General features: G+C 43.6%; 1 protein-coding gene across 2 annotated transcripts in view; it reads right to left on the reverse strand.

Moving 5' to 3' along the window:
* LOC139206753 (transcription factor COE1-like) overlaps positions 1-16,559 on the reverse strand; it is a 157,918-nt gene that overhangs the window by 112,367 nt on the left and 28,992 nt on the right. For both annotated transcript variants that reach the window (XM_070836325.1, XM_070836324.1), the window contains exons 5-6: positions 13,460-13,533; positions 3,132-3,200 (exon numbers count right to left, since the gene is read on the reverse strand). In XM_070836325.1, the coding sequence (XP_070692426.1) occupies positions 3,132-3,200; positions 13,460-13,533 (143 nt within the window). The remainder of the gene's footprint in view (positions 1-3,131; positions 3,201-13,459; positions 13,534-16,559) is intronic.

Consider the following 16,559-nt stretch of genomic DNA (forward strand, 5'->3'; position numbering starts at 1 on the left):
CAGATACATAAATAAACTGGGCAAATGTGTGTATATTATAAAGAAGCATGTATTCTACACAAACTACCACAACTAAGTTAACTTAAATACTTAAACTTAAAAATATCTGACCAATTAATCTGCCTCTGAGGACACTGGACAGGTTTGACTCACAGCACAGTCGAGGCACTGTACAGCTCTACCCATAATGCCTTGTGGCTGTAGATCTTGTCCGGGGGTGGGTGGGGGGTGGCAGGACATATAGAGTCCATCTCATGTGTGACAGAACACACAGAGAGGTGACAAAACTCTAAAAACACCCATCAAACACACACACCAGAGCAAAACACACATCCTGAGGTGAGAGGAAGGACCAGTGTGTGTGTGTGTGTGTGTGTGTGTGTGTGTGTGTGTGTGTGTCTGTGTGTGTGTGTGTGTGTGGACTCACTGATGTGTTCCCATTCTGGCATGTATGAACATGTGTGCACTGGACGCATTTTCTCTCATATATGCATGTTTTGTGAGCGAGTGTGTGTCATACGAGTGTGTACCACCTGTGTGTGTGTGTGTGTGTGTGTGTGTGTGTGTGTGTGTGTGTGTGTGTGTGTCCTGGCCGTAGTCCAAGGCCTCTCTAACGAGCCAACATGGACTTGGTACTGACCCCCTTCCCTCCTCCTCCCCTCTCCGTCCCTCCTGACCTCCTCTGAGGTCATTGGCTCCCACCACTGCGACCAGACCAATCACAGCCGGGCGCTGTGACGGACAGCCGTCGACTCCAAGGACACAGAGGGCGGAGGGATTAGACGGCGAGGACGAACTCGCCGTTAATGCCGGTGTTCTGAATTGTTTGATTGGCTGTCGGAGTTAATATTCACACTGAGGGATGAGGGGAGGTTTTTTTTTTTTTTTTTAATGTGACATTGGATGAAAAATAAGAATTAAGGCGTCGTCACAAAGTCAAACTGTAGTGGACATAAAGTCTACGACAATAAATATATTCAATCCGAGCACAAAGTACCAAAACAGAGCTCTCTTCAGTCTGGAAACAGGATTATGAGGGAGGTTTGAGTTGGAGGGAGGGGGAGCGGTGTGAGGTGAAAGGGACAGGTGCATGCAGGGGTCCTTAAACACAACAGGAAGTTATTGTGGTTTGGCTGCTAGTTTGGCCGCTCGTGGAGCTGATTAAGATCCTTTATAACTCAGTCAAATCTGGACACACATACATACATGACACATTTTTAGATTCAGTGTCACCTCCACTTCCAGAGGATGTCGTTATCTCTGATGTCCACTCAGAACAAACGTCCATAAATCACTTAGATAACACAGGCTAATACAAACACTCCTTACAACCACAGAACCTGCCTGAGAATCTTTATGTTTTTAAGTGTCGCTCAGTATCAAAGTAATCCAGTGATAGTTGTTGGTACATCCACCTGAACGCTGCACACAGAAGCTGCTAATAACCGATTCGGCTTCATTTTAGTAGAGCCAGTTTGACCAAATGTGCTGAAAAACAGAGCTCAAGTTGTGGCCCACGTTCAGGTTCACAGGATGTTGTCAAAACTAATCAAACTGGGACTTCCTGAATCGGAATAAAAGAGATTATTGCCAACATCCCGACCTAATTAGCACCACGTTTACATTTATTGACAGAAAGCCGATACGATGATGTTGTGCCGCGAATGATTCCACATTAAAATCATTCATTGTCGCCCGTAATTCAAAATGAATGGAGGTTTCTTTAGCCCAGAGTAATGTCTGCAGGTCTTCCTAAAAACAACCACGGCGTAAGCAGCTCCTCACTTTTTACATCGATTTTCCTTCTTCCAGACGTCACTGTCTCAGTCTATGTCTGGAAGAATCCACTCGCGGAGGCCTGACACTGTTTCCATGTCAAAGTCACACAGTCGTCACGTGGAAACCTGTTTAAAAACTGTCTGTGGGTGCGTTCAAGGACCGGGACGTTTGAGCGGGCTGCACAGGAACAAGTTCTTAGTTAAAAAGACATTACTTTTTATCAGCAATCCTTAAATGTCCGAGCGTCCTTGAAGGCACCAATACGTGAGAGTTTTGAGAGAAATCCCGAGAACGAACTCTGAAACTCGACTTTGTTAAAGTGCTTCGGACAAAATGACAACTGGGGAACTCCGTCTACTGATGAAGATCATGTGTTATGATCAAAAGGCAAAAAAAAAAAGCTGCTAACTGGACCTCATGGACAGGTTGTTAACTCAAAAGTCCACTTACTAACTTTTTCTTTGGGCGTCTTTTCCTGCTTAGAAAAGATGAACCGAATTGTTCCTTCACAACTAAGCAAATCCCATCCACTCATGAAGACCATGAGATATGGTGAAAAGCTCCATAAAAAAGCCAGTCAGGAGACCTTGAGTTCACTTTGACTTGTAAAGAAAAGGTTGATTTAACACCTTGAGTGTGACGGATCGTTATAAAACTATCAAATTAATCATTTTGAGTCTTTTTGAAGAAGAAAATGTCCAGATTCTCTGATTTGAGCTTCTTAAAAGTGAATATTTTCTGTTTTCTTTCCTCCTCTGTGACCGTAAACTGAAATTCTTTGGTTTGAGGACAGAACGAGACATCTGAGGACGTCGTCTTGGACTTTGAAGAAACACTAATCCACCAACAATCGACCCTAAATAACGGATGAAGAAACGATGAAGAGACACCAGCAGCTGCCTGGAAGGAGGAACTCTAAGAACCGAAGCATGACTTGGAAAACGATCGGCAGTGAATGTAAAACACTGAACGAGCTAAACATGCTGAACCAGCGGTGTTTGTTCCTGTGAGGAGGATAAAAACCATCCTGGTCTGCTTCGTGTTCGGCAGCAGCGACCAGAGAGCATCAAACAACAGGATTCACCACGAAAACCGGCTCGGTTCGGACTCAACGGCTCAAGTTTTACTGTCAAAAACGTGATTACAGGTCACGTTACGATGGAGAAACACAAGAAAGAGGATGATTCTCAACAGTTTACAGCAGGAAATAATGTTCGGCTTCTTCTGTAAAACAATGAAAACCAAATTTGACCATTTGATGTAAAATGAGAGTCCTGGAGTGAGCCGTGTGTGTGTGTGTGTGTGTGTGTGTGTGTGAGAGAGATGAAAGCCACGATCAGGTGAGCTCCTACCTGTCGATGATTACGGGGTCGGAGGGCGTCTCGTTGCGATTTCCGCAGCTCTTCTTGTCACAACACCGACTGCAGGAGAGAACGACACATTGAGCTTTAGTACATTTGTGTGTGTGCCGTCACTTTCTCGGCGTCACCTGAGGGACGCCGTGTGACGCTCTCTGATCTCACCTGCTGCGCCTGCTTTCCTCTTTCAGCAGCCACATTAAAGAACACCAGTCTGAACTAAACAACAAAGTCACACAACAACACAAACAAACTCACTGATGGAGGCAGCAGCAGAGCAGCAGCTGCTGTGTTCAGTGAGCTAAAATCACTGTTTTTGTCAATGGAATCTGGTGTGGTTGAGGAGAGCAACATAATGGCTGTTTGTGGTTAAACCAAAAGGAGTAAAGGTCTCTTCACACATCACAAGTCAAGTTATTATAAATCTTTTTGATATTTATTTCTTTCTGCAGGCGCAAAAAGTTTGCATCCAGTGAGCGAGCTGGGGGCCTTTTTCACAGACTGTAAAACGCGTGTTACTATATATTTGTAAAATAAGATCATTTTGACACATTTTTGACACCAATTTAACTTATAACTCTGGTATTTTTAAACCGTGGCCTTATTTTTACATATTTTGGGTGCAAAACACACAAATATTGTGCTGAATCTGAACTAATCCCAGACCAGGAACTACCAAGTTCTGCAAGGTAAAATCACTGTTTTTGTGAATGGAGTCTGGTGTGTGTGCAGAGAGCGATTTAACGGCTGTTTGTGGTTAACACAAATAAAACATACACCCATGAGGTGCTAAATCAGGATCAGGATCAGGTTCCTTTATTTGGACCCCGTAGGTAGATTTAGTTTATAGCAGACAAGGCAGCCATCTTGAAACACGTCTTACAAACTGCACAGACAATAGACACTACAGACCCTACGCTAAAAAGAATAACCACTACATACTATAAAATGCAGGTTAAATAAAAAATATAAGGAAGCTACTGCAAAAATAAAGTGTTCCCAAATTATATATCCCCAAAATGTTTCTGGGGACTTTTATTTTGAAAAACAGCCCAAATTCCCCTCCACACACTCTCTCTCTGTTTCCAGCTGGGTGGGGTCCAATCCAAGGTCACTAACAGTTGGACGATGCCCAGCAATGGAGGCACCACTACGGACTCCCCCCACCCCCCCAACCCCGACCCCCAGTGCCGTCACCCCTGACAACCAGCCAGCCAACCGGACGGCTGCTCGCCAAACAGCCGTCCAGGTAGCCAGAGGGCAAACCGGCCGGAGAGCGTTTCATCCAACCAGACGACCGGGAGCTGGTCCACAGTCTGTGGAGGCATCTGGAGGGAGGAGGGAGGGAGCGCTGGGTTTCTATTTCAGCTCCGCAGGGGACGGGTGGAGCCAAATGAGGCTTTTGGTGTCGTGGGTCAGTGTGGCATGTTGAACAGCGGCAGACTGAATCCAGCGCATTAATATCCATCAGAGGGACACAGAGCACAGACGGCTGATCAGACGTTTACAGGAAAACCTGCTGAAGTCTTCAAACGTGCCGCGTTTAGTCTCCGACGGCCGCGGGCACAATGTACTTAAAGGGTAATTCTGGTATTTTTAAATCTGGGCCCTATTTTTACACAAAAGTCTTAATGATTAATAGCTAAAAACAGGTTTGGAACTGGTCCAGTAGATTTCTGAGTGCGGCCAATCAAAGAACTAACAGTGCTTGTGTTTGCCAATGACAGGTACCACCAGACTCCATTGACAAAAATAGTAATTTTACCTTGCAGAACACGGTAGTTGCTGAACAACTGCTGCCTCGATTGGTTATATTGTTTGTGTTATTGTGTGTTACACAAACATTGAATTGGATCCAAAATGACCGTCTAAAGCACCAAAGTCACACAATAACACAAACAAACTCACCAATCGAGGCAGCAGAAGACCAGGGACTACCGTGTTCTGTGAGGTAAAATCCCTGTTTTTGTGAATGTAGTCTGGTGTGTGTGCAGAGAGCGATATAACGGCTGTTTGTGGTTAAACCAAAAGGATCTTCCAGGTCTCTCTCTGTAGGGATCCTTTCCATGATGCTGTCACACACTTAGAATAACAATCTGATCCAGCAATTCCAACACTTTTAGTACCCACCAGTCAATTAGAACCTTTAAGGTAGCATTCAAATTTCATGCAGCTTTATTCTTCCTGAGGGAAATAAAATACGCAGCTAAACTTTAAAACTTTTATAGGTGGATTTCTTTCTTCCAAATAAACCTCTTAGTGTTTTCAGATCAAACGACACCTGAGAGGTGAAACCTGGTGCAGAAACAATCTGCTAATCACTCTGCTGCTGCTGGAAAGGTTTAATTACAGTGAACGAACAGCGACGTCGTGAAAAGACACTTTCATCAACTCTTCTCTGCTCTGCTGTTAACAGGCTGAACGTTTTTAGAGTTCAGTTAGTTCAGTTAGTGACAAGCACACCTTTACCTGCAGCTCTGAGCCTGATTGGCTGCTCTCACATCTCTTCCTGGTCCGTCTGCTGAGTTAATTGGCTGCTTTGACGTGTTTTAAACTTAATTCTTAATCTTTAGTCTAAAGTCATTTAAGCCCTGATGCACACCTCCAGTTACTGATCAGATTATAATCATTATTATTTATTTCATTTTTACTATATCTATCATCCATCTAATTTCTATTTTGTGTATTATTATTATTATCTTTTATTATTTATCTTTTCTCATCTTTTATTGTTGCATTTTTTTTACTTTTTTTAGTTGTTTATCTCTAAATTCATTTTTAACATCCTACCTCTTGTCAATCACTTGTAAAGCACCTCAAAATAATAATAATAATATTTCAATATTTCAAACACAGTTACAAAGAGCTTTACAGTCGAAACAAACAAATTAAAACTGTAAAAATACTCACACTGTAAAACACAAAGGGAGGTGAGATGTACCTTTTTGAAAGGTGCTGTATAAATAAAGTTTGATTGATTGACTTACTTAAACTTAAATATAAATATATATATATATATATATATATGTTGCAGTATAACTGGTTGAATTAGGCAGCAGCACATAAACACAGCAGATGCAGCATCCTTACACGTTCATTCATCATTAACAATAATAATAATTAAATATAATAATAATAATAATATAACGCTAACAGGAGCCATTCTGCAGCACAGCGAGCTTCACTTCTGATACTTTTGCCGAATAACACTTTAACTTAAGTGACATTTACATGCAAAGTGTCTCTGAACGGTCGTATTTCTGCTCTCACATGAGAAGGATCTGAGTGTTTCTTCCTCCACTGAGTCTCAGTCGGAGAATCACACTCAGCCTCGGAGGGATTATTCACATTTTTCAGCCTCCAACGAGGCAGAAATGTAAGAAGTTTGTCAAAATTAATTTATAACACCAAACATCAGCGTGCGCTCGAGCTTTCTGAAATGCTAATGTGAGAAAGTGACAGAACTGATCCATCTATCATTAATAACAACAACACTATCTTGACATAAGATCTAATTCTCTGCCTATAATCTTCTGACAAGCTGCTCCGCACAATGACTCCACATCTCCCCCCTTTTTTTTTCTTCTTCTTCCTCCTCTTTCTTATCGCTGCGAGGGTCATTAACATATCTTCCGGTAATTCTTAAAAATTAATCATATCGCACATGACCCGCGACGTCCAATTACGCTCCTGCACTCGCCCCATGCTGTCCTGAATCAAATTGCCATTTGACAAACAAGCGTCAAATCGAGGCTGCGAATGCCAAATGAGACGCTTTATGAATCATTTATCACGCCGTTTGATCTCTAAGTACAGAAAAATCATAAACTAAGCGCTGTGTTTGTGTCCCCGCTGCCTCTCTGTCTCTGTATGGATGTGTATGTGTGACTGTTGCCATAGAACGCGCCACAATAATTTATTCCCCCAGCTACTTGGAACCATTAGTGAAAGTTCCAGGAGACCAATTAGCATTGGAAACCCACTGGTGCTGCTGTGGTGACAACCTCCTCCAAACTGCCAAAGAAGTGTTATAAACAAACTGGACCCCAGGAGCACTGCCGGGGCCCCTCCAGGGACCCGGGGCCCCTTTCCAAAGACGAAAACAAACCTTGGCTGAGCGTCCACAATATCGCCTTAATGACGTTTCCCCCCGGGCCGCAAACAGGCTAACACCACGGCCAGCTAATGACTGAGAGGAACAACACACACCAACCTGAGAGGGAGTGTGAAGCCGTGAGAGTGTGTGTGTGTGTGCGCGAATGTGTGTGTGTGTGTGTGTGAGGCTGAAAACCGGCAAAAATAAAGCCAACTGTGTGTGTGTGTGTGTGTGTGTTGCTGCCGCTGTCACTCATTTTGGCGGAGAGGGTTCGTCCCTCATCGCCACTGCAGAGAGGCTCCTCAGGTCCTGTGCAACAGTCCCACACACACACACACACACACACACACACACGAAGGCCCAAAAATAATTCAGCCACAGGAGCCAGTTTGGCCGGCGAGCCTCGGCCAGGCCACACAAGCATCATTACCGCTGGCTGCTCCTCCTCAGCGCTCAGCAGCCACTTCAGACGCCACCACAAGTGGAATCTACTTAAGGCACAAAGGGAAGGTTTGTCCGGGCATGTCGGCGCTCCACTATCACACACACACACACACACACACACACACACACACAATGAGAAAGAAAAAAACGGAGAGAGCCCTTCAAAGGCTCCCTGAGGATCATGCAGTGTGGCGTCAGAGGCCGGCGCTCGGATCACAGCGTCCAGATAACACCGAGCAGGACGGGCCTTCAGCGCAGGGCTCGCTTTCAAAGGGCAAGTGTTGTAATTACCCGAAGGCCTGGAACGCCTCGGCGGCAGCAGCCGGGCCCGAGGATTCGCTCCAGCCAGCCGGCAGCCAGCGCCGCCTGGCCTGGAAGCCGCCTTCCTCTCGGCGAGTGTGGCAGCAGGTTTTTCTCAGCATCGCCCGGAGCCTGGCAGCCTGTGAGGGAGCGAGGTGGCTGCGAGGCGAGGCGAGGCGAGCGGCCCGGAGCTGGCGAGCCTCCGGGAGCCCACTGGCAATGCTGGCGTGCCAACCTGGCTGCCACCGCTGTGCCTGCTCACCGGTTTGTGATTGGTAGTTTTGGAAAGCAGCGGAGTCCCGTTTAGGAATGGTTAATGTGCCGCAGTGATACAATGGAGAGGTCACAGCTGAAACACACACACACACACACACACACTGACTCAGTCTGTTCTCTCTTAAACTAAAGAACATGTGACATCAGGTGCTGCTTTACTTTACTTTCCTAATTACACTGAGATACTTCTAGACTTTATATTTATAAAACCTGGCTGGTGTCACCAAGCGGAGCATCAATGTAGATATATATTTATTATACTAATACATATATATTAGTATAATAGGAGTGATACTTAAGGTCTCAGGAACCTATAAGATTACAAATATATATATATATATATTTAATATTTAATGTTTGTTTTGTATTGTTGACCACTCGCAAAGTAATTTCCTTCGGGATGAATAAAGTGTTCTTATTCTTAATAGCACAGCTTCTTAAAGACGCATTTTGGCTTTTTGTGCGTCTTTTCTTTGCCGTTTATCCTGATAGAGAAAACGTATGTAGCAAGGTGCTCTGACCCAGGACCTCCTCCTCTGTGATACTAAACAGGGATGGGCCACGATTTTTGAATATTTGAATACAATCAAAGTGCTTATACGACTATTGTTTTGTTTTCCCCTCATTTTTTTGTACGCCCGTCGTTTGCAGTAGATAAATCCGGGGCTCTGGGCTCAAACAGTCTCTGATTCTTCCCCTTTCATCCAGCCGATCTTCCCACAGCAGGACGTTAGCTAGAAGACGTTAGCTAGAAGACGTTAGCTAGAGGACGTTAGCTAGAGGACGTTAGCTAGAAGACGTTAGCTAGAAGGCGTTAGCTAGAGGACGTTAGCTAGAAGACGTTAGCTAGAGGACGTTAGCTAGAAGACGTTAGCTAGAGGACGTTAGCTAGAAGACGTTAGCTAGAGGACGTTAGCTAGAAGGCGTTAGCTAGAAGGCGTTAGCTAGAGGACGTTAGCTAGAAGGCGTTAGCTAGAGGACGTTAGCTAGAGGACGTTAGCTAGAAGGCGTTAGCTAGAGGACGTTAGCTAGAGGACGTTAACTAGAGGACGTTAGCTAGAGGACGTTAACTAGAGGACGTTAGTTAGAAGACGTTAGCTGCGTTGGCTTCGTTGGCTTCAAACGTGTAATTGAGTGATAAGAGTTTTAGCAATAAAGTCAAATAAATAATCTTCAAATAGTAACTACACCTGAAAGCACACTAAACCGAATATCTTTGGGTCGTGGACGAGACATTTGAAGACTGTACTGTAATTACTTTTCACACCATTTTAGTGCACATTAATCTCAACCAGTTTATAGATTAAACTAGTTTAGTTCACATTTAAACCAGTTTCCTGCCAATCTAAACCAGTTAACTGCATATTTATACCAATGTAAGCACAGATTTACCAGTTTACTCCAGTTTTTTACCAATCTATTGACACCTAAACCAGTTTACTTCATGTTTAAACTACACATTTACATAAAAACCAGTTTATAGATTAACCAGTTTAGTGCACATTTAGACCAGTTTACATGCAGCAAACAAACAACACATTTACTTTACAGATAGAACAAATAACTGGACGTATAAACCAGTTTCCTCCCAATCTGAACCCGTCTGCTGCAGATTTACACCAGATTTACACCAGTTTACTCAATTTGAAGACTCATTTTCTGACATTTTAAAGATCAAACAACTGATCGACTAAACGAGGAAACTAATCGACGGATGAAAGTAATTAGTCCTAATATTTCCCATCTCCAGAACAGGAACAGGAGAAGGACTCAGGTAACAGGGCGTTCTCCACCTGCACATGCTGAAACAGGTGCTACACCCAAAGGTGAGCGTGATCCAGGTAGACAAACCAACAGGGACGCCCATAAAGACGACCTCACCTGGGAGCGCAGAGACGGAGAGGAAGAGACGTAAAGAGTGAGTCGGTCTGTGATCCCTCACTCATTAGCGAATGGAAACACAGCATCCATCAGGGGCAGCGCCGGTTAATAATCGCACTCAATCACATAATGACTGAAGCTCGGAGACGCCGACAGCCAGCCGTCATTATGGAAATGAAGCTCATATCGAAGGAATCTCGCAGGGGGGAAATGAGCTCGACGCCCCGATAGAAGTCAGAGGAGGAGGGAAGTTTAGAGATACCGAAGTTATGGCGAAGAAGAGGAGGGAGATAACAGGTGGACGAGGAGAAAGAGGAGGTCAGGCTGCAGGACAGGAGGGTTTAAGGCGCCACGTCGTCTCCAACGTCCCATTAAACCAGAGGAAAGACTGAATACACACCATCCAAACCAGTTCACTCCACGCTTAAACCAGTTTACACACTCCAGTTTACAGGTTAACCAGTTTGCTGCTGATATAAACCAGTTTATCCACACCTAAACCAGTTCACGTCATAATCAAACTACAGGAAACCAGTTTATAACCTATTTACTCAACGTTTAAACCAGTTTACAGTTTGCTGCTGATATAAACCAGCTGATTCACACTTAAACCAGATTACTTACTTTTCAGACCATTTTAGTGCACATTCATCTCAACCAGTTTATAGATTAAACTAGTTTAGTTCACATTTAGACCAGTTTCCTGCCAATCTAAACCAGTTAACTCCATATTTATACCAATGTAAGCACAGATTTACCAGTTTACTCCACAGATAAACCTGTTCAGACAAGTCTACATGAAACCAGTTTACCGATTAACCAATCTATTCACACCTAAACCAGTTTACTTCATGTTTAAACTACACATTTACATAAAAACCAGTTTATAGATTAACCAGTTTAGTGCACATTTAGACCAGTTTACATGCAGCAAACACATTTACTTTACAGATAGAACAAATAACTGGACATATAAACCAGTTTCCTCCCAATCTGAACCAGTCTGCTGCAGATTTACACCAGTTTATGCACTGATTTACCAGTTTACTCCACATTTAGACCAGTCTACATGAAACCACTTTACAAATTAACCAGTTGACCCAGCACACAGTAAAAACATATAAACCAGTTTACTCCAGTTTTATTCTACCAAACACCTTACTGCACATTCACTGCAGTTTATCTGTAAACCAGTTTACCCAGTTTGCCGCACACCTGCGCAACGGCACTCCTAAACTGGTTAACTCAATAAATGAACCAGTTTAAACCAGTCTGCATGTAAACCCATTTACACAATCACCACTTTTTCCTCTTTAGTTATTACGTACATGTAAACCAGTTTGCTGCACAGTAAACCAGTTTCGTGCTTTACACTTAAACTAGTTTTCTGTAACTGGGACCAGTTGGGCTGTTTCTAATCAGAACGTCAAAATCTAAACGTGTTTTCTTCTGGAGATAAAAACATACGAAGATGCGCCGAGACTTGAGCTTCACGTGTGTATGTTTGTTGTGTGTGTGTGTGTGTGTCCTATTTTTATCCCCCCCACCCTCCCACTCTTCTTCTTCTTCTTCTTCTTCTTCACTCCTCGGTCTGAACCAGTAAAACCATTAACTCACAGACGACGGCAGAGACACGCAGGGCAGGAAACGTGTTGATTGGTGTGATGAACGACAAACCAACAGCTGCTCTTTTTTCCCTTTCAGACACACACACACACACACACACACACACACACACACAGCAAGCAAACACACCAGTGTTGTCATGGTACCTTCTGTGAATTTAGTTGCTCTACACCGAATCCTCTCTCCTCTTCCATTCATACATGAAATACTAGTTACTCGTTACTCAGATCAATACTTTACATAAAACACACACGATACGTTCATTAAAAAAACATCTCTACAGATAAAACCAGTCTTTACCGACCTTCTAGACATGTGACCCTAAAGTAGTTCAGAGTCTCCACCTGCAGCAGCTCCAACAGGAACTACTGATGCTACTATCACTACTACAGCTGACACTGATGCTGCAGGATCAACTATTTATTATGTCATATATACTAATTTGCCAGGTCAAGGTCACTTCTACTGCAGAACAAGTACTTTTACTTTTGATACTTTAAATACATGTCGCTGATGGACATTTCTCATTTTATTTAAATGGTGGTAGTAGTAGACAGTGGAAGAGAGGCAGGAAGATCAGGAGAGAGAGAGGATGACATCCAGGCATGCACCTGATCACAGTAGGTCCACTAAAAGAGCTTGTTTGATCCACTGACAGGCTCAGAGTGTTATTCTAAGTGTGTGACAGCATCATGGAAAGGATCCCTACAGAGAGAGACCTGGAAGATCCTTTTGGTTTAACCACAAACAGCCGTTATATCGCTCTCTGCACACACACCAGACTACATTCACAAAAACAGGGATTTTACCTCACAGAACACAGGACTTGCTGGTTTACTGCTGCCTCCATCAGTTAGTTTGTTTGTCTTATTTATTACACAAATATTGTGTTGGATCTGAACTAAGCCTTTAAAAATAACACAAAAATACAAACAAACTAACTGATCAAGTCAGCGGTAAACGAGGAACCCCCATGTTCTGAGAGGTAAAATTACTATTTTTCTTAATGGAGTCTGGTGGTTTTGAACAGAGCAATATAACACAGTAGGTCCACTAAAAGAGCTTGTTTGATCCACTGACAGGCTCAGAGTGTTATTCTAAGTGTGTGACAGCATCGTGGAAAGGATCCCTACAGAGAGAGACCTGGAAGATCCTTTTGGTTTAACCACAAACAGCCGTTATATCGCTCTCTGCACACACACCAGACTACATTCAGAAAAACAGGGATTTTACCTTCCAAATTCCACAAAGTTTTGTATGTTCTCATTTAGACACCAAAGAATGTAAAAATAGGGCCCAAAACACCAGAATTACCATTCAGGCTTCAACATGCAGAGCTTTTACCCATATTTTTGTACTGCACTGGTACTTTTACTGAGATATACAGATATAACACATATCTACATGCCACTTTGTTCCTTTAATATGCTGAACTTGTACAAAAGCTGCAATTTCAGCACTGATTGATGCCCATGCAACACCAAAACATGTTATTTTTTTTTTTTGTCTTCCGGCTCTGGCATGACAAGCACACTGTTAATATATACATATAGACACTTCCTCTGCAGCATAATTAACACCCCCTACCACACACAAACACACGCCACTCAGCGGGTAGACGTGTTTAGATGCCATGTACATGTTAAATGATGCTTCAGCTCCGGTAGATTATCGGGGCTTTAACTTCACAGCGTCTTACCTGCACATGATCTCGTGGGTGAGGAGGACGCGGCACATCTCTGGGTTCTTGTCCTGGCCTTCATACAGGATGGCCTGACGGGGCAGAAACACAGACAGGTGAGCAGGTGAGACGGCGATTCACTGAAAACACACATTTGTCTTCACATGTCAGGGAGGAGGGCGGTGGAGGCTCTTCTCAGGTTCACATACATTATTTTTGGTCGACTGGTTCAAAGTAAAAGGTCAAGAAAGACAAAAAATAAGGGTGTTTCTTAGTGCACATGTAAACCAGTTTAAAGAATAAATATAAACCAGCTTACTGGACATGTTAACCCACTAACTAAACGTTCAAATTAACCAGTTAACTGCAACTATTAATGATTTTAGTCTACATATAAACCAGTTTACCTTTCAGACAAACCAGTTTACTGATAAACCAGTTTACTCTACAGAGAAAACCTGCTTATGAAACACACTCAAACAAGTTTACATTTAAACCAGTTTACTGCACACCTAAACCAGTTTAATTTTCAGATGAACCAATTAACAAATTAACCAGTTTACTCCAACTTTGTTCCCTGTTTTCCAAATTAACCAGTTCACTGCACATTAAACCAGTTTACAACACATTTAAACCAGTTTACTCAATGTGTGAACCCATTTATTGTCCATGTAGGTCTAGTGCACATTTAGACCAGTTAATGTATAAATCTGTAATTTGATAAACCAGTTTACTACACATTGAAACCAGTTTACTACACATTGAAACCAGTTTACTACGTGTGTAAACCAGTTTAGACCTATTTAGAGCACATTTACACCAGTTTATATCTAAATCCATAAATAGATAACCCAGTTCACAGTACGTCTGAACTGGTCGGGGTGTCCCCCCCCCAGTCTGGTCCCCGACGCTCTGATTGGACGTCAGAACCAAACAAAGTCCAACATGGCCGCCGAGTCGACCACTTCCTGCACGCAGTTCAGAAATAACTGACACCCCCCACCACCTCCTACTCCTCCTCCTCCTTCTCCATCTCCCCACTCAGCGGTCCCAGCCTCCTCCGGCCTTCCCAGAATTCCCTGCCAGATGGCGGGCGGCGCCCCAGGATGAAGCCCCCTCCTCATCCTCCCATCCTCCCCCCCCTCCTCACCCCCACCGAGCTGTCATGTCAGCGTCCGGATGACGGATGACCGCTGTGTGTGCGTGTGTGTGCGTGTGTGTGGTGCATTTTGTAATACCCTGGTGGTTGTAAATGAACTCCAGTAGGAGTGTGTGTGTGTAAGTGTGTGTAAGTGTGTGTGTGTATAAGTGTGTGTGTGTATAAGTGTGTGTAAGTGTGTATGTGTGTGTGTGTAAGTGTGTGTGTGTATAAGTGTGTGTGTGTCTCCTCCTCCCCTCTTTTCCTACAATGACCTACCACTACCTCATCCACCTTTATAGTCAAAACAGACCTCCGCCCTGCACACACACACACACACACACACACACACACACACCCCTGGGGGACAATACTTTTAGGATAACGACCACTTCTGCATTATTGATCCTGATCCTGGCTCTGTTCCTCTGGATTAAAATGCTCCAGTTTGACCAGGAGGGATGTGGATTTCATCAGGGACACACACACACACACACACACACACACACACACACACACACACACACACACACACCTCATGCTGTGTGTGGATTTGGTGGTCGATATTTATACATCATCATTCCTGATGCGAGCATCCCGTGAGTCCGTGATTGCATGTCCACTTTCATGCCTGTTTGTGGGTTAATGCCACATTCTGCTCTCTGGTCTTTGTATCTCTGTGAGGACCGACGGCTCCGCAAACGTCCTCACGACACGGGGACGTTTTTTTATTCCGTCTTCTATTTACGTACTTTTAGAAAGAGGACATTTAGGAGAGTACGGACAGATCCGTGAAGTCGTGGGGACATTTTAGAGAAGTAGTTGTACTTTTGCATTTTTTTTACATTTTCAGACGGAGTTGAAATTTTTCGGAAAACTGAGGAAGTTTAGATGTTTTGGAGAGTAAGGACGGATTTGTAAGAAGATTTTCAGGCGGTCTGGACATTTTTCAGAAACTGAAATTTTAAAAGATTCCTGGACAGTGGAGACATTTTAGAAAGAGTGACTGGATATTTCTAACTGAGGACACAAGACGGGGACGTCTTTAGAGGATCAGGATATTCTTTGGAAAGTGAGGAGATCTTGGAAGTTTGGAAAAGGACGTTTTGGGCGTTTGAGTTTAGGACCTCGACCTCGAGCACGTCTCTAAAACGTGTTTTTTAGAAAGAGGACATTTTGGAAAAGTAATTCTCTCTAAACTCTTCCAAAAAACTGAGGATGTTTTTTTGAAAGTGGATATTTGGGAAGTGAGAATATTTTTGTAAACTGTTTTGGAACATTTCTTGGACAGTTTCAGAAAACATTTGTACATTTGTAAATGAGGATATTTCTATAAACATGAGGACATCTCTCTTTCTTTCTTGGAGAGCGAGGAGGTTTTGAAAACCGGAGACTATTTAGAAAAGGAGGACACTTTTAGAAAGGTTTGGAAAATGGAGAACCCATCCTGGAAGGAGAGGATACTTTAGAGGTGTGTAGGAGGGAAAAAAGCTCCCAAACACCAAACCTAACTTAAAAAACACAACGTTTTGGTCCACAGAGCTTCATCAGGTGTTAAAAATGGAAATTTGAAATTGAGGAGGTTCTTAGTGAGGATATTCTTTGGAAAGAGAAGGTGGGGACACTTTGAACATGTCTTTTTTTTGTTTCTTTCTTAGAAATATTTTTAAAAAACGTTCGCCGTCAGACAGCTGATGTCTCCGCGAGCCGCTCAGCCTCTCGGTGTGATGTAAGCCGCCGTGTGCGTTGTGGTAAAGTGGCGGTGGCGGAGCTGCACAGTCCAATCTGCATTAATCCAGCTCCTCTTGGCTCTGACAATCCCACGGACGCGGGGCCCCTAACAGGCCCTCAACAGGGTTTTATCGATCCGCGGGGACTCCAGCCGACCCGTCTGTCAGGTCTGACTGTCGACCAATGGGGTGTCATGTAGTGGGAGGTGTAGGTAGAGACGTGTGTGTGTGTGTGTGTGTCGTGGGGGAG

The sequence above is a fragment of the Pempheris klunzingeri genome, chromosome 9 (assembly GCF_042242105.1).
Source record: "Pempheris klunzingeri isolate RE-2024b chromosome 9, fPemKlu1.hap1, whole genome shotgun sequence".
Classification (NCBI taxonomy): Eukaryota; Metazoa; Chordata; class Actinopteri; order Acropomatiformes; family Pempheridae; genus Pempheris; species Pempheris klunzingeri.